At 43.8% G+C, this 18,871-nt stretch overlaps 1 protein-coding gene across 1 annotated transcript in view; it reads right to left on the reverse strand.

The window, feature by feature from the left end:
• The window catches only part of efna2a (ephrin-A2a), a 63,221-nt gene that overhangs the window by 965 nt on the left and 43,385 nt on the right, over positions 1-18,871 (reverse strand). The window contains exons 2-3 of the mRNA XM_071915673.1: positions 5,053-5,345; positions 695-760 (exon numbers count right to left, since the gene is read on the reverse strand). Of these exons, the coding sequence (XP_071771774.1) occupies positions 695-760; positions 5,053-5,345 (359 nt within the window). The remainder of the gene's footprint in view (positions 1-694; positions 761-5,052; positions 5,346-18,871) is intronic.

An 18,871-nucleotide genomic window follows, 5' to 3' on the forward strand; every position in this document is an offset into this window, starting at 1 on the left:
AACCTGGCACACTTGTGGGAACGCTGCGCTCTGTCTACGCCAATCTATGTGGGAGCTAATTTCAAAAGAGTATATCTTACCAGACTGCACACTGTTCGGAAAAAAGGCTCAGCGCTTGTGTGGTAAGCAAACCACGCTTCATCTTTTACCAACATGACGCAGGAGGAGAATTTTACTAAAGAACTGCAGCGCCTATTATTAGATTAGACTTCTACTGTATGCGATAGATTTATTATTAGACTTGTTATGAGAAAATCTACCTGGTAGAGTGATACTGAAAGTTAGTAACATTTTTTCGAGAACACTCTCAGGCTGCTCTGATCTCTCTCCACAAGGACAGAAGGTCTCTCTCGCACCCAGTGTGATGTGATGTGATTTGATGTGATGTGCGTATGCCACTTTGTGCCCGTGTGTATATGCGCGTGCTTCCGTGTATACGTGCGTTTCTGTGTGTCTGTGCGTGTGTTTGGCCGTGCGTGTAGGTGTGTGTGCGTGTGTGTGTGTGTGTGTGTGTGAGTGAAGGTGTTAAAGTGTTGCCTGGCTAGTCTGTGAATCAGAGCAGAGAGTGTTGCCAGGGCATTCTATCAGACCTCTTATTCTCCCCTAATGTTACTTTGATAGCCAATCTGGACCTGTGTGAGTGTGGGTGTGTATATGTGTATGTGTGGGTGTGTGTAGTTAGAGCGTGACTTACCTGGAGGTCTGACATACACCTTCAGCTTTAGACATGCCCGCCCCACATGGTTCGGGTGAGGAGACGCTGAAAAAGGAGGAGAGATTGAAAGCAGAGATTAGTTGAGAGAGAGAAAAACGATTTGCGCCGCTGATTGCACTAGAAAAGTAATTGGCGACATTTAATAAGGGCTTTATCGTTGTGTTCTGTCGTGGAGGGCTACAGCGTTTCTTATCAGGTGGTGGGTCGGCCTAGCGCTTAGAGATCCATCCATCCTGGAACTGGGGGGGTCGCAGGTTCGATCCCCGCAGCAGCCTGTTGAAGTGTCCTCGGGCAAGACACCGAATCCCAACCTGCTCACTCATTGTAAGTCGCTTTAGACAGCAGCGCCAGCTAAGCGCCATTCATTTTCTCTACCCACTTAATCTTTTTCATGGCAGCGAGGGCGCTCTGTCCCAGCATGCAGTGGGTGGGAGACACACTGGACAGGTTGCCAGTCCATCAGAGGACTAACACAGATAGACATAATTATACTGTAATCTAGGGCTGAACGATTTTGAAAAAAATATCTAATTGCGATTATTTTGACTGATATGGCAATTGCGATATGATTTGCGATATTAGAGGGAATGATCATTTTTACATCATTATTCTCATTTTCATTGAAAAACGTATTAAAATGATTATGGTGTGATTTTTGCGGGGATCTGTACCAAACAAAGATGTTTTCTTAAGTCTGTAGAATATGATGTGTAGGCCAGGACATCTCTGCAGCACGACAATATTTAATTTAAAATGGTATTTTGACACACATTTCACCTTTAACAAATATTGTGCCTCCTGCGATTTGAAAATTGCAGTAGGCCATATTGCGATTTAGATTAAATTTTGATTAATTGTTCAGCGCTACTGTAATCCCAATCTCTGGACTTCCGCAGACTTGCAGATTTTAGGTCGCACTCTTGCCAAGTCCAGCAGGGCTTAGGACTGTCCCTTGTCAAAAAAGTCCACAAGGGCTTTCATGGAGACTTTTAAAGGCATGAAAGCAGACTTTTAGAGAGTCTGCACCTTTGCAGACTTCCCCAAGTTTATTGCATCATTGATACAACACAAAATGCGCCACGAAAACTGTGAACAACATGCTGCAAACATGTCAGAGATGGAGAAGCTATCAAAGAAGGTATTTTCTGTGTAAGTGATCACACATTAGAACAATTAGCTGCAATTTCACATTAATGTAGCTATTACAGCAGCCTATTAGCTAATTGATTGGCCGTCATTGCTTGATTGAAGTAGTAACATTAGCAGTTACAGAGTCTGTCCCATTACGGCCTTCTAAGTGCTCTGAAACCCCTGCACCCTTGTGAAATCACATAAACACGCCGAGCACTTCAGGCAACATAAACGAAAGTCTGTACATTGGGATTCAGCCACACTCACATTCATACCTATGGGAAATTTAAAGTCTCCAATCCATCTGACTCGAATGTCTTTGGAACGTGGGAGGAAACCGATGCAAGGACCAGGAATCAAACCCGGGTCCTTACTAACCAGTACTTAACCACTGAGCGCCCCAGCTGAATGCCAAAAAAAAAAAAAAAATGTTAAAAAGTTATTGTGATTCAAACTTCAAAGTAGAGCAAATTAAATCGAATCTGGGTTCTTAGTCCCACCTCACTCTGATGTGAAATAGAGCCGCCGACCTGGAGGAGATGGGGTGGCCAACTCTCTCACCGTTCACCCATGCAGACACACACACACACACACACAGAGAAAAATGCAAGAACAGGCACACACACACACACACACACACACACACACACACACACACACACGGGCACATGCAAGCGTGCGCGCGGAGACCCATTGGCCTTCTCCCTCGAGGACGTCTGTATAGCCGGCGCCCAGAGTGACCCTGGAGAGGAACATCATCAAGATCCACGGCGCACAGGAAATAAATCTGACCTCTCCGCTGCCCTCTCCTCCCTCTCTTTCTGCCCTCAACTCCTCCCTCCATGCTTCTCTGTGCCCTTCACCTCCTTTTACCCTTTTCTGCCTCCCCTACCCCACTTCCTCTGCCTCAATTTCCCTCCAATCACCCAGCCACCCGCCCGCCCGCCGTTTCGGTGCCCAGAGAAAGTGCAGCGCTCCCCTATGAAGCCCTGCTGGCCTCCTCTCCGCTCAAGTGTCTCCCTGTTGGCTTTCCTACTGTTTCAATGAAAAGCGGGAATACTAGGGGGAAAAGGACTAGATAGAAAAATAGATAGATAACCCTCCTCTCCTCCCCCCTCTTCTCCTATTCTCTGCGGCCTCTAACACTTTTCACTTTTGTCACTTTTGTCACTTTTGTAACTCTTATCTGCTCTCCCAGCGCCTCTTTTTTCCCAGCACATCCACAATCACCATCTCCTGAAAACCCATTGAAAATCACTCAACCTCATCAGATGGCAGCTGGGAGAAGTAAGGGGTGGAGCAGGCCTGTCAACATGTCAAACCCATGACAAATAAACACACACACACACACACACACACACACACTCACACACTCACACATACACATAAATTCAGACATTTGCGCACACACACACACACACATTCACACACAGGTCTGGCCACAAATCGGCATCATAGATCGATGCAGTTTACTCCTTGGAGTATCTGTGGAGACACATATAAGCACACACACACAAACACACACTAACGCACGCACGTACGCACACACACACACATCGGATGGTCTGGGTGGTGAAAAGCTGTCAACATGCCATCGTTGCACATCAATACTAGCCTGTGTGTGTGTGTGTGTGTGTTTGTGTGTGTGAGAGAGAGACAAAAATGTGTGTGTGGTTGTCAGTCAAGATGATGGACATGGCCTTTCACGGACTCACAATCGTTTGACAACTGACCCCCACCCCCACACCCACCCCTCCCCCAATGCGCGCACACACACACACACACACACACACACACACACACACACACACAGAGAGAGAGACATACACGCATGCATACACAGAGCCCCAGCTACGGTCTTGTGAAATACACACTGCCCCCAGGGGTCCCAGATACACAATAGTATCGTCAGCAAGTATACAACTCTAGAGGGGCCCTGTCCACCCTTACATGAGACTGAAAACAAAAGAGTGTGTGTGTGTGTGTGTGTGTGTGTGTGTGTTGACTGGGGAAAGTGCAATAGGACTTAGGGTGGCAGTTGTCTCGGCCTCTTTAGCTCTCTGTCTCTTGCCTGCTGTGCCTTTGTGTCTTTGTGCAGACAACAGACCTGGGCCAAGTATTTGCAAATACTTTTCATAGTTTGTTTTGGCCGACTTCACTGATAGGTCCTTTTTTAAAACGTTGATTCATCCAGGAATGGTTTACTGAGCATGCACACTCTTTTTCAGCAACACCCTGCTTCATTTAAATACAGTTGGAAGACATCTACGCTTCACATCTGGAAGTTGCCCAGTACAACCACAGGCTTCAGCTGCTGGCCACTCCACTAGAGCAGTTGGACAATCGCTGTCTTTATCGCGGCGCTTCAATTATAGTCAGTGAGGGAGGAGAGAGACATTTATTAATTTGCTTTCCTCTGATTTTCTCAGCCGGTCCGGAGATTCAAACAGGTAACCTTCCGGTCACGAGCCTGCAGGCTGCCGTCGCCCCCACACAGGCACAAGTACCGGTGCCAGAAAGTTTAGACAATGAGAGGAAGGTTTTTGAAAGTCAATTTGGTGTACTTTTCTGTGATTACCAACTGATCTGGCGCTAAATTGTCCGGATGCAGTAAATCCCATCCATCTGGTACGCCAAGCAGGTGAAAACAATGTCTTAAGACTAATTTGCAGCTTCTATTTGTCCCGCGTCTTGTGGGGGAAAGATAGCTTTTTAACGCTGCTCAGAAAAACAGTCTCGGGGGACAAGGCCCATCTGTATTGCTAATACATCACTTGTTGAAGTGAGGAGAAACATCAATACGCCTAATATAAAAATGATTACAAACTACGCCTGGTGACATTTTTACCACTTTGCTGAGCACACCACTTATGGTCTAGACAGACGCAGAGAGATACATAGAGAAATAAAGAGGGCGAGCGAGAGCGAGCGAGAGATGGAAGGTGTGTTTATGTATGCCTGTGGGTGTGCGAGCGAGTTGCTAGGGTGTGTTTGTGTGCGCTCTCTCAATCAACTTCTGTTGATTGCATATTTACATATCGTTTACAAATGCATACTGAGCAGAACCGTGCAACGACACGCAAACACACACACACACACACACGCACAGATCAAACAAACAAACAAACAAACAAACACCCTTACTTGCACACACACTCTTCCACCACACAGACACATACATTACTCTCCCCTAGCTGATAACCTACAGATGTAGTAGTACTCGTGTCCAGGCCTGAACTCAAAGCCCAGGGAGAAGGGAGTGAAGAGCTGGAACTTCTCTGAGAAGCGCAGGGGTCCGTCGGGACCGCTGGGACGGTTGCACTCCCAGCGCTTGAAGCCGCGCATCCTGTGCTGGCAGGAGGTGTAGCCCTCGTGGTTGACCATGAAGAGGATGTAGCGCTCCATGCGCCCGTGGGACGGAGGACCCTCGTAGTAAGGACAGTAGATGTCCAGGTAGTCGTTGATGCTCACTGCCACCCTGTACTCTCCGTGCCAGAACCTGCCAGACACAAGGGGAAGATTTGGGTTTAAGTTTCGCCATGAAAACAAATAAACCCAAACAACAAGCTTGTAAATATGACTGTAACCAGTGGGCAGAGGTGGGAGGAGTATGGGATTATGTTACTAGTAAAAGGAGACAGTGTAGGACATACATTTTGAGAGAAGACTGTGCGTACATCCTCTACAAAAATAATACATGCATGAATTTCTTTATAATTGCACTGTATAAAAGTAATTGTGGTGAGTGTCCACTTAGTGTAGTCGCCCTGATAATACTAATTATTATGTGATTCTTATTGATCCCCACAGGTAAATTGTCTTTTCTCTCAGGGAGGTCAGAGGTCAGGATCAGAACAGATACTCTGGAGTTGGTAGGGACTCTTCAGTTGCTCAACGACACTTCAGCAGATGCTTGCTGATATGGCACGGTGAACAGAGGGAGTAGAAATATAGCAATAAAACCCTAGAGGGCGTTCTTTACTGTGATTGCGGGTACAATGGTGATGCGGTTAGGTGAAAAAATGTGCAGCCAAGTTTGTGTGCTTTCTGAAACCCTAACCCCATACATACAAATAATGAAACAATAAAAAACAAAACAGGAGAAAGCCAAGAGAGCCACAAGAGTTAGCATTCCAATTCCAATTTGAATAAAGCTCGGCTAGCTATGCTTCATGGGAATTAGTAGTACGGTTGGAACGCGTCTTCTTCCAGTCGGATCACTTGGCTGAACCTACTCGCTGTACTACTGAGGAGAAGTGGGTCATGGGTTGATACAGAGCGCACATTATTATCCCACACCCTAGAGCACTGTATTGAGGCGGCTGGTGTGAATGTCCGCTTAGTTCAGTAGCCCTGTGTACCGCTGAAGTTGCCATACTGAATAGAACTGGGTCACGGATTGCTACAGAGCAAACATTATTATGTACACACATTGTAGAGTTTATATATAGTGGCAATCTTCCCTGCTATTTTCCTCTTTCTGGCATAAAATATACTGTACAGCTTGTTCAATAAATACAGCTAGCATAAGGCATACATAATAATTTGTGCTAAAATGCGGTTGCCATCTCCCTTCAACCCCCCTGACCGAAACTCTGCTAATCATGCCAAAAGCTGGGAAGGAAAAACATTATAATACACTAAGAAAACCATATGGCTGTATTGTTTTTATGTAAAACTAGACTCTAAACTGTGGTTTTAATGTTACTGTAATGTCTTGATGGTAATGTGGGTAAATGCTTGTTTGTGAACTCAACTTTTGTTTACAGTCTCGTAATCACTGGATGGAAGCAATTATATAGAAATGGTCCTAATTTACCAAGCTTGAGAATCGCATGTTTACGTAAAGCCCCAATATGGAGCATGCATTTTAAATATATGATAGGAATTGTGCAAAGTTCTTTAACCTGACACTGATCAATCAATATTTCTGATCTGATGATGAATGAATCCTTAAAATGAAGTATTAAGATACCTAACAACTTCAGCGGTGTTCTGTATAATTTTGATTTCATATCAGCACCATTCAGTGAGAAAATATGTCACTATTTTCAAATTTTATATGTATTATGGGTCCACATACTGTATATGCCTCGGGTAGAAGTTGATAATCTCTTTCTTTTGCTTCTTTAAAATCCCTCAGTGTTTCAAAAAGCAGGTTCATTTTGCTCCAGTCTTTAGTGAAGCGTTTACCATTTCAAAAGACATTTAAAATTCAGCTGCCACATACTGCACTATCAAATTTGTATCTCAAAGCTCACATGCAAGTATGTATGAATTTGTGTGTGAGCGAGTGCATGTGTACGGCTATATCTGTGTGTGTCTGTGTGTGTATATGTGTATATGTGTGTGTGTGTCTGCATGCAGTAACGTGTGTGTCTGTGTGTGTGTGTGTGTGTGTGTGTGTGTATGTGTCTATAGCAGCCACTCCACTCTATTCTAGTGCTAGTCATCAACATCGTCTCTCACCATGGCTGTAATCAATTTAATTTAACCATTTACCATTTCAAAAAACATTTAAAATTCAGCTGCCACATACTGCACTATCAAATTAGTATCTCAAAGCTCACATGCAAGTATGTACGAAATTGTGTGTGTGTGAGTGCATGTGTATGTCTATATCTGTGTGTGTGTGTGTGTGTGTGTGTGTGTGTGTCTGAGTGTGCATGTGTGCATATGTGCGTATATGTGTGTGTCTGCATGCAGTAACGTGTGTGTCTCTCTCTGTGTGTGTGTGTGTGTGTATGTGTCTATAGCAGCCACTCCACTCTATTCTAGTGCTAGTCATCAACATCGTCTCTCACCCTGGCTGTAATCAATTTAATTTAACCATTTACCATTTCAAAAAACATTTAAAATTCAGCTGGCACCCACCATCAGATGGTGTATCATGAAGCTCAGTAAATTTGAGGCTGAAGAAAATGTCTTCAATCAAATAAGCATAAACAAAGCCAGTTGTCCCGACGCCGCAAATGGCGCTACACACAGATTGGGCTTTTTAAACACATTCATCATTTTCCCCCCTCACCTTGGCAGTAATTGATTGTCTGGAATGAAGACATTTTGGTCTAAGCACTTTTGGTTAGTGGGATATTTAGCTTTGGGACGAATTATCCTTTTAACGGCAGTCCTATCTCTCTCCCAGAGGGCAAATCAGGAAGTGAGTTAGATGTGAAATGAGCGTCTTCATGCTTCGGTGCCCTATCAGAGCGAGTTTCGCAGGTTCTAAAGGGATCCTTGAGCAGATCATTTAGAGGCATTGATCCACTGGGGAGCTCCTCTCGGCTCTCTCTGCTCCCAATCAACTCTGATTAACAACTAAAGGGGAAAGACAGAGAGGGAAAGAAAGAATCGGAGAAAGAGAAAGGGAAAAAGAGTAGAGAGATGCACAGAATAAGAACAAAAGACTGAAAGAAAGAACATAAGAAGAGAGAGAAAGAGAGAAAGAGTGAGAGAGAGAGAGAGAGGTAGGAATGGAGCTATGTGCGAAATGAGGATAAAAAGACAGAGAGAGAGAATAGGATGGGAGAGGAGAGAGAGAGGCAGAAGGGAAACAGAGAGGGAGCGAGCGGAGGGGGGAAAGAGGGAGAGAGAGGGATAATGAGATTGGTGAGATGCATGGAATCAGAATAAAAAGACAGAAAGATTAGAATGGAAGGAGGAAAGAAAGAGGAGCGGGCGAGCAGAGCAGGAGAAGAGGAGGCCAGCTGGAGGAAGAGCAGATGGAGGAGGAGTTTTTCTGTCTTTCATTTCAATTTGTACAACTGTCGTTTTCCGTCTGAGACAAATGTGTTGTGCCTATTGATTGTGCGCCGATACATTTATGGATGACTAATATCTGAGCATTAGTACTTTGGGCATGAATTAGTGTATGTGTATGTGCATGCATGTGGGTGTGTTTCCATGTGTGTGTGTGTGTGTGTGATTGGGTAGATGGTAGATTGGTAAAGTGGGTCTCCATGAGTGCGGATGCTCAATCCAAGACAGGGCTTGTGTGTCAGGATACATTAGGTTTTATTAGGCTACTCAGAGCCTGGCCCCTGCTCCTGTAACACTGTCTGCATGCCTAATATGCCTAGGTGTGAGGAAATTGTGTGTGCAGGTGTGTAACAGTGTGTGTGGGTGTGTGTGTGTGGGTGTGTGGGCAGGTGTGCAAATGCACTCCGATCTGTTCAACAGTACATGTTGGTGTGCAGTTGTGTGTGAAAATGTGTTTAAGTGTGTGTGTGTGTGTATGCATGAACATGCACCTAGAGGCGTGTTATGCGGTACATGCCCCCCCCCCCTCCTTCCACACACCCACACCCACACCCACACCCACACACCCACATGCTTCTCAGACTGTGTGTCATTTGGAATTAAACACACACACTGCACTGACCCAAAAGACATGAGAATGCACTCACACTTATGTCTTTGTCTCACAGAACGTATATGTGTGTGTGTGTGTGTGTGTGTGTGTGTGTGTGTGTGTATGTATGTGTCACTTGTGCACTGTAAGTGTTGGTGTCTGTATGCGTCTGTTTGTGTGTGCATATTTGGGTTTAGACCTCATAATATGCATATTATTTAAAACAAGACCTTATTCAACCCTCCATAGCCAGTGCAATATTAATGTTATTTAAAGTAGGTTACAGTAAAATGCATTCCAAAATTATAAAGTTGCATTACAGTAATCCGCTCACTCAGAGAACACTCTGTGTAAATTTTACCACCGGGACAATAATTATTTTCCGGGTGATAAAACCTGATTATCTTTCATTTTCAGAGTGTGATAGCTTTTGTGTTTCTGGTATATTGAAAGTCAACATAATTTCCACACATAAAACTGTCAAAAGTAGGAAAACTCGTTAATTTGCCTCAGCGCTGCCGAGGAAGACAGGTCTTAACAACTTTTTTTTCCTCCGAGTTTTTTGCTTTCAGAAAGCCAGCATTGTCTTCTGCAAAAAGACAATTATTAAAAGGACTGCCGCTTAATATATGCCAATATTTAAAAACAATCTTTTCTGAGGTGTATGTTGTTCAGTACACAGTCTCTACAATGCAGCCCTATTTTTCAGTTTTTGTTCCGCCTCTTCAAGCCATTCCTTTTTAATATTGTCAGCGAGTAAACCTACGCAATGTGATCTGTTTGTTTCTTTTATAATCCCCCGATGTCTCACAGATTCTCCTCATTCATCCAAAGCAATTGAATTGTCTGGTGAGGCCGGCCCCGATACCGCCAGAGGACTCGACTTTTAGCTGCTGGCTCTCATCTGGATGAAAAAGGCTCAATCGGAGACTTGGACAACAATCAATGAAAAAGGGGGGCTGCGCAAATGGGTTTTGTGTATTGTATGTGCACGTCAGAATGAAAAGAGAAAACAGAAACAGAGGAGTTTAAAAGCCGAAATGACAGAGTTAGAGAGAAAGGAGAATAATGAAAGAGAATGAGATACAGTGTGTGTGTGTTTGTGTGTGTGTGCAATTGTGTGTATACAGTATGTGTGTCTGTGTGCGTGTGGGTGTGCATTGGTGTGTGTGTGTGTCTGTACCGTGCGAGTGTGTGTAAGATATGTGTGTGTGTGTGTGTGTGTGTGTGTGTGAAACGGCCACTCCTTACTATTCCGGCACCACTGAGTCATCAACATCATCTCTCACCATGGCTGTGATCAAAGCCTCCGGTAGGAGAGGCGTAGGATGTTTACCATACCTGCCTGCTTCCTAAACAGCAGGCTGGATCAACCAACAAACATCAAAGGACGCTTCCCTCTCTCTCTCTCTCCATTCTCTAACTCTCTACCTCTCTCTCTCTCTCTTTCTCTCTCACCAGCTCATCCCTCTCTCCCTCTAACTTTCCCTTTTTCTCCAGCTTCACTTGATCCCCTTGCCTCTCTCTCTCTCTCTCTCTCTCTCTCGCTAATGCTGCGCTCACAGTTTGGCCTAAAAAAAAAAAAAAAGCCACACTGGCCGCGGGATGTCAGTCAACCGAAATGGCAATGCCTTCTTGTTGCCATGGTGATTTTTATTAACAAGAGGTTCGACCATTTGATGTGCTTTGATACAATAAATCTGGTAAATAGCATTTTTAATAGTTCATTTATTGACATTATTCATTCATTATAGGTTATATTTTTTTCATAAATTATTACATATGATTCCTACTGTAAATGAATAGGAAGGCAAGCAGGGAATTGGAATAGACCAGCGATATCAAAATTTGGCATTACATCTCACTCTCTTGGACAGCCAAACAAAGAAATCTGTTGCTTATTCATTACAGTACTTAATCTTTGTTGGAAGAGGAGAAAAGAGCAGGTGGAAAAATCTATGTACGTGCATCAATTTTGCGAGACTTTTCAACATGCGATTTGTCCTCACCGGCCCAGGAGAAGGCAAAAGTTGGGAAAATTCAACTTGTGTTGCCAAGCACCATCTGCAGGCGCAATAGGCGGTATTTCTGCCAGAACATATTCTTTTATTGAAAATAATGAACATCCGGTTTGCCATGTACCACATACTGCTACAATGTGAATGCAGCACTATAATAACCATGGCCATGGGTGGAAACATCCTGCTCAAGTAGAAATGCCTTGCTGTTACCTGTCAGATTTTTTACTTAAGTAGAAGTGAAATTACCGGTAAAAATCTGCTTAAGTAAAAGTAAAAAGTAGCTCATTTAAAATGTACTCAGAGTAAAAGTTACTGAGTTACTTTTTAGAGATGAGAATGTTGTTAGATGTGATTTTCTGTTCTAAAAGGATGAGAGGACAGAGTTCACACTAGATTCTCTTAATCGGAAAAATGAGAAATTACAAAATAAAGTGCACAAACAAAGTAAAGCCAGATTACTGTTCTCTTCTTTGCTGACTGAGCGTTCACTGCAGATGGCTTCAGAACTGGCCAATTAACGATTGTCTGATCAAATTTATAGTCTGTAATGGATGTGATTTAAAATGTAGCTAAGTACAATACTTTAGCAAAAACAGACTTAAGTAAAAGTGAAACTACTGACTTTAAAAAAAGCCCACAAAAAACCTACTCAATTACAATAACTGGAGTAAATGTAATTAGTTACTTCCACCCTTGACCATGGCCAATTCCAGACACTGCTGGCCAAATCACACACACACTTATGTATGTGTAAATATGTATGATTTCACATAATTTCCCGTTTGGCACAAAACTCTTTAAAAAATTTTGCACTACAGAGAGCTCTTTCAATAAGTATGTCTGTAATTGGCCACTGTTCGGTTGCTTTCCCTGTCTGCTGCGCTCCAGCTTCAGCTCCTATTAACTCTCTCTTACTCTCCCTCTCCCTCTCCATCTTCATCCGCTCCTCTCTCCCCCTCCTTGTCTTTCACTCGCTTCCTCTATTTCTCATTTTCTCCCATTCCCTCTATCTTATACTCTCACTTCAAGCTTCATTCACTCCCCCAATTTCCCTCTCTCTCTCCCTCTGTGTCCCTCCAGAAGCATCTTTTGACATTGTTACTGTCTCCCTCTTTCCGTCTTCATGACACTCATTCTCTCGCTGTTTTCTCCCTCCTCCTCCTCTCCTCTCACTTTCTTCCCCCCTACTTCATGTATTTTTATTCCTTGCACTCCCCCCCTCCTCCTTCCGCTCCTTCTTTTTGAATGTTTAAAATGACTCCTCCACCCCCCCCACAACCCCCCCGCCCCCCCACCTCCCCAACATTCATCTTCCCCCTCTCGCTAAGGCTCTCTAGCTGCTTTTCTCTCAGCGTGAGGCTTTCCATTCTCATGCTGTCGTCTCTGCCTGCGACTCCCGCTGCATCGCTGCCGACGCTTAGGTATGTGGGGCAAAGTAAATACAGTACCTACCGCCACACAAACGCACACTGAGACACATATATATACTTACACCAACGCACATAACACACACTGAGACACGTATACTTACATTAACACACATAACACATGCTAAGACATGTATATTGACACACACGACACACTGAGACAGATGTATACTTACATCAACACACATAACACACACTGAGACACGTATACTTACATCAACACACATAACACACACTGAGACACGTATACTTACATCAACACACATAACACACGCTGAGACACATGTATGCTCCTATTAACACATAACACACACACTGACACACATGTATAAACACATAACGCATACTGTATAACACGCTGAGACGTATATGTCTACATTAACGCGCATAACACAGGCCAAGACACATGTATACATTAACACACTGAGATGTGTAAACACAGATGTACATGTTTAATTATGTAAATTATCTCTTGATCCACACTTGGCACTTGTGCAGATAGCAAAACTACAGAGAGAAAATAACACACACAGGATACTGTACGTACTGCGGCAAGCATGAAAAATAAACCAGCAAAACCCCCCCCCCACACACACACACACACACACACTTATACAGAACCCAAGTTGCGCTGTTTTGACAAGTGCCACATCTGTCAGTCTGAATAATGTCGCCCATAGATCACTGTGGTGACATTCAGCACATCTGAGTTGTTATTATGTATTCCTTCTAGACGGGCAACATGGGCCCCCTGCGGATTAAGCACTGCCTGTGCCAATCCCTGGTAATCACACACACACACACACACACACATGTACATACAGACACATACAACCCGACACATGCAAAAACAAGAAACACCCACACACAGAGTAAACATAAAAATCTTGAGAAAAAGTCTCTAGACCCCAGGAAGGATAATTGTCACCTCGGTGCCAGTTAAAGGGGATCTGAAAAACACACACACACACACACACACACACACACACACAGAGAACACACGCAAGGCCAGACAGATAGAGTGACAAAGCCGCTGATGGATGGACAGGCAGGACGAGTTAGGCAGACAGACACGATGAGAGATCGGGCACACGCGGCGCATCTGACAAGCTGACAGACAGAGTGGATGATATGCCTATATCAGTCCGGCTGCTTTCTGAGGGGCATTCACCGCGATGCAGCACAGGCTTTGGCACAGTCGGGCAGCGTAAACAGCGGTGGAGCCGTATTAGTATCGACAAGGTTGGCCCAAAGCGATGCGAGAGGGAGCGGATGGCTGGTGTCCAGACACACACCGATACGAGTCTCTCAGCGCAGCGGGGGGTGGGTGGGGGGGGGTGGGGGGGGGGGGGGGGGGGGGGGGGTGGAGAGCAGCACAGGATTTCTGTCGGCACCCTGCAGAAATGTCACGTATCCATAAAGTCAATGTTTAAGGATGGGAAAAGAACCGGCTGATTTTTTTTTTTCCCATCAATGTTCATCCATTTCTGAGATTTTCCGATGCAGTTTTAATGGTCCCAGAGACATTTTTTTACACATTAGCTGTCAATCAACATGTCCAGCGATATTTTGTTATGACTGACAGGAAAATGTGGCTTTTCTTGGTCAGGATAGCAACTTTGTCCTTTGTTGATTCAGAAAATCTACAGGAGATTCTTGTAGGGTTTATTCACGATCTGACTGACTGGGTGATTGACAGTCTGACAGACAGATTAACAGACTGGGTGACTGACAGATCAACTGATTATGTAACTGACTCACTGACAGTTTGGCTAAAAAAATGAGTGTCCGGCTTGTTGGCCAACTGACTGACTGGCTCATTAACTGATTACCTGGGGAGCCAACTGACTGACAGATAAATGGCTGAATAACTGACTAAATAACCTCTAGCTGTCTGTCTACTAATCTCACTTATTAACAAACTGGCTGAGTGTCAAACTATCTGACTGTCCAACTGTCTGTCTGACTGGCCGACTGACCGACTGACTGACTGACCTATTAACTGACTGCCTTGCCTCAGCCTCGCCCTCTGGCTTAGGGATCTTCATCTAATATGGATGGGTTGATCCAGATTGACGAGGTGAACTAATCCATGTAGTTTGGGTCAAAGCGTCTGAGTCTCTGCGGGCTGGAAGTCACAGAGGGCAGAGGGAGCGAACGGGGAAAGCTGGTGTATAGATTGCTTTGCAGCATCTCTAATGAGTAATTAAACACTTGAATGGAGTCCAATTAAGATACACACGGTGTTTGCACGCACGCATACACACGCACGCACACACACACACACACACGCACATCCACGTGCCCAAGCACAAATAAACATAAGGATGCAAACAAAATCAAAGACGCACACATACGCACAAATACAGGCAGGCATGCACACTCACACTGACATCCACACTCCTATAAGTATATAAAAAATTAAAGACACGCACGCGCACATGCACAGAAAGGCACGCATATAGGCATAAACACACACACACACACACACACACACACACACTTACACAAGTCTCGGCACATTAAGTGGAGCCATATGCGCTGAATGTTCTACGTGGTTCTGGATGGAGTGAAGGTCAATGCCGTCTGACTCTAATAGCTGGCGTCTCCTCGCTCCCTCCTTCCCTCCCTCCCTCCCTCTGTCTGTCTGACTCTCCCTCTCTCTACCTCCCTCTCTCTCTCCCTGTCTGTCTCTCCCTCCCTCTCTCTCTCTTTCTGCCCTTGCCTCTCTCATGTTCTGTCCATCTCTCTTTGTGTCAATCTCTGTTTTTGTCGCGCCGTTTCAGTCCAATCTCAAAGTCAATTCAAAGGTGCAAAAACAACAAATAACAGATTCTAAACAGATTCGGTTAGCAACTGTGACAAGGTGACATTAGCATGCAACAAGGAAAACAAGGGGCTCGCACTGCAAAAGATGACTTGATACGCAAACGCATTTTAAAAAATCTGGCTTTCATCAGTGTATTGATCAGGGAAAGAAGAAAGCTGAAACGTCTCTACCTTTCTGCCCTCTGTGCATTAATGTTTTTAAACACATTTGCGTATCAAGTCATCTTTTGGAGTGCAACCAACTTTTTTTCTTATTGCATATTGAGTAGTTTGGTGAAACACACCTATATCGCATTGAGCGCAGTGAAGGAATCGTCTTTTCTCAGGTGATATTGACAACAACACATGGTCCAATAATATCAAATCAATCAATCAATGGTCAAATTTATCTAAAGACATACAATCTGCATTTCCAACATCTGTTTTCAATTGTTAATGTTTCTCTTCTCTTCTTCTTTTTCCTGCTAGAGTATTTTGTAGATTTTTATTTGGGGAAAGGTTATCAAAGTTATTACATAATATTTGTAATTCAGACGCCCATTCTTAATTGTTGCTACAAATCAGGAGCAAGCGATGCTGTCTCCACCTCTCTCTCTCTCTCTCTCCCTCTCTCTCTCTCTCTCTCTCTGTATTCCTGTCTCCCCCTCACCTCATCTCGGAGTAATCCCGCAGCGCCCAAACCCTCTCTCCTCATCTTCTTCCCCGCCACTCTCGTCTCCCCAAGTTTTCCCCCTTCACCTCGTCTCTCTTTTTCTCCTTCACAATTCCCCTCTCCCAAACGCCTCGTCTCCAACTGCACTCCTAACAAAAAAAAAACCCAGGGTCTATATAGCACTAGAAAGTGGTTCTTTAGACTTGTATCACAGCGTGGCGCTGAACCCTTTTAGAGAAGGTTTTCTATAGTGCCGTGTTCAAATGTTTTGCATGGGCTGTAAAGAACCTTTTAAGAATGTATGAAATGCTCCAAAACCAGCGGTATAAAAGAACCACTCTGGGATCTTTATTCAGATTTTCCAGTTTTTTTATTTTATTTTAACAAATCAGAGGCTTCTTTCAGTCACTACAGTTCAATATAGACCCACTACCCTAACAAAAAAAACCCTTGAAGAACCCTCCTTTTTTCGGGATGTACTCCCACAGCTCTCTCTGTTTCAACTCTTTCACTTTCTCTCTCTCTTTCTCTGTAATCATCTCCTTACTCAGAAGTCTTATCTCTTTCTCTCTGCCTTACCTCCTGCCTCTATCCCCTTATTTGCTCTCTCTCTCTCTCTCTCTCTCTCTCTGTCTCTCTCTCTCTCTCTATGATCATCTTCCTCCACGGTACTCTTCTCCCCAAATTTCTCCCTCTATCCTCTCTCTCTGTCCCCCCCTCTCTCTCTCTCTCCATCTGGTGTCTCTCTATGAGCATTAATCAGAGTGCTCAACCACCATGACCAAAACAACTCCACAGAGACTCGCTGCTCCTCTCTGTCTCTCTGAGTCTCTCTCTCTCTCTCGTTCTCTTTTCCTCCGTCTCGCTCTCTTTTTCTGCTCAGACACACAGATACACTCCCCCCCCCTACACACACACACACACGCACGCACACACACACACACACACACACAAAAAATCCATAAATATTAGTCAATCTTGGTTACAAGTCCAACCTGGCCCGCAGCTACTTTGGTTGTGTTGGTAGAAGTCTTTCATCCATCTCAAAACACTCTGTTGTGTGCAGAGAGCTGATTTTTTCACAAAGTACCGCCACAATACGGGGGGAGAAATAGCGTAAAGATGTCCCGCAGTACTGTTTTTCAGAATTGTTTCGCTCCATCCATCCCCAGCAGGGCAAAGTCAATGCAAATCACTAATTGCGTTATGATTTTAGGTTATCATCTGGCCCTCCATCTTTATTCTGACAGCAGAAACAACCGCGGCTCAGGCTTTATCCGCATCTGCCTTTAAAATGCTCATTTTGGGATCACATCTGGATGTTGTGAATCCCTTGGTGTACCGCAGACATTGTTGTCATGCGACTGGGGCGCCACTCGTGGCTTGTTGATGAGGACATTGCCGTTTTGGATGACATGGCTGAGATCAATAATTGCATTATTGTAGGGTAGAGCGGTTGCTGTATTTTAAAGCATCTCAGTATAGATCCATTTTTAACAATGACAGCAACAGGATGTTTTTGCAAATACATATTGATGTAATATACCGTCTCTGTCGGGTGAAAACCACTTATCTCAAAAATGTCAACTTTTCAGGAGCCAAGAGAAACTTGTTTTCAGCTTGACTACTGTGCATTTTTGAGTTTATCCAGCAGGTTTTGAAAGGGTTTCATGAGGCAAAGCATGGAAGAATTTTCTCAACCCATACAGGAGAATGTAATCCTTCAATTCAAGTGAAACCACAAAAATCACCAAAATTTTCACCGGACAACCGCAATATATTTAATACTTTTATTTTTAATGTTTTAGATTTTTACATTTTTTGTATTTTATTTAATATTTTACAGTAATGTTTGTATTCAATGACTCGTTTGTGGATAAATATAAAAATATATTTCATGGTTTAATTAAATTTTTACCATTTATTTGTAAGTAGGGTAAAAAATCAGAATGGAGGAGAGACCTATGTGATCTCATGGGTTGGTTTCCTACTTCATATAGTATCAACATCAAATACTGTCAAATATCATCATATCGTCAAAATAAGCGAAACGCTGTGATATATTTTGACCATGTCACCCAGACCTAGAATGAAAGTGAAGGCTCATAATCATCATATTAGTCACGATTCACTGCACTTGCACTGTTTCCAGGAAATGCACTCCAATACCCCAGCACAGAAGAGAGCACTAGGACTGCTTTCTTTGATGGGACACTGTGTTGCAGGAATGTGATCCTTCCATTTTCAGAATTTCACTCCCACTCGTTTCTATTGAAAATATGTGTCAGATTATGCCAGCTAGGGGGCCTGGGGGCAAGCACTTTGTATACTCCACACAGCATCTCTAACAGGGTTGGAAAAGTGACACTAACCACCAGGCAAACACTGGCTAGTTTGTTAACTCTGCAGCAGTTAACCAGCCATCATCCGGACGTCCTTTTCTATTCTAGAAGTTAGATTTGGCTGGTAAAATCATTAAAGTGGCTGGTGAAGTTTGGACTCCATCCTGGCATATTCCAATTGAAACGAAGGTGATATCGCATATTTATCGACACTGAAAAGACTGGTGGTTTGGGGCCGTGGGGAATTCATTTTCACATTGTGGGAGTTAATGTCAGTGTTTCCTTTAACCTGTGACTCCGAGTCTGAGTCACCATGGTCACGTCTGAGTCGAGTTTCAAGTCCTTCATTTCGAGTCCAAGTAACCAGTTTGAGTTTGAATAATCCACGCTAGAGCAAATTAAA

The sequence above is a fragment of the Centroberyx gerrardi genome, chromosome 17 (genome assembly GCF_048128805.1).
Source record: "Centroberyx gerrardi isolate f3 chromosome 17, fCenGer3.hap1.cur.20231027, whole genome shotgun sequence".
Lineage (NCBI taxonomy): Eukaryota > Metazoa > Chordata > Actinopteri > Beryciformes > Berycidae > Centroberyx > Centroberyx gerrardi.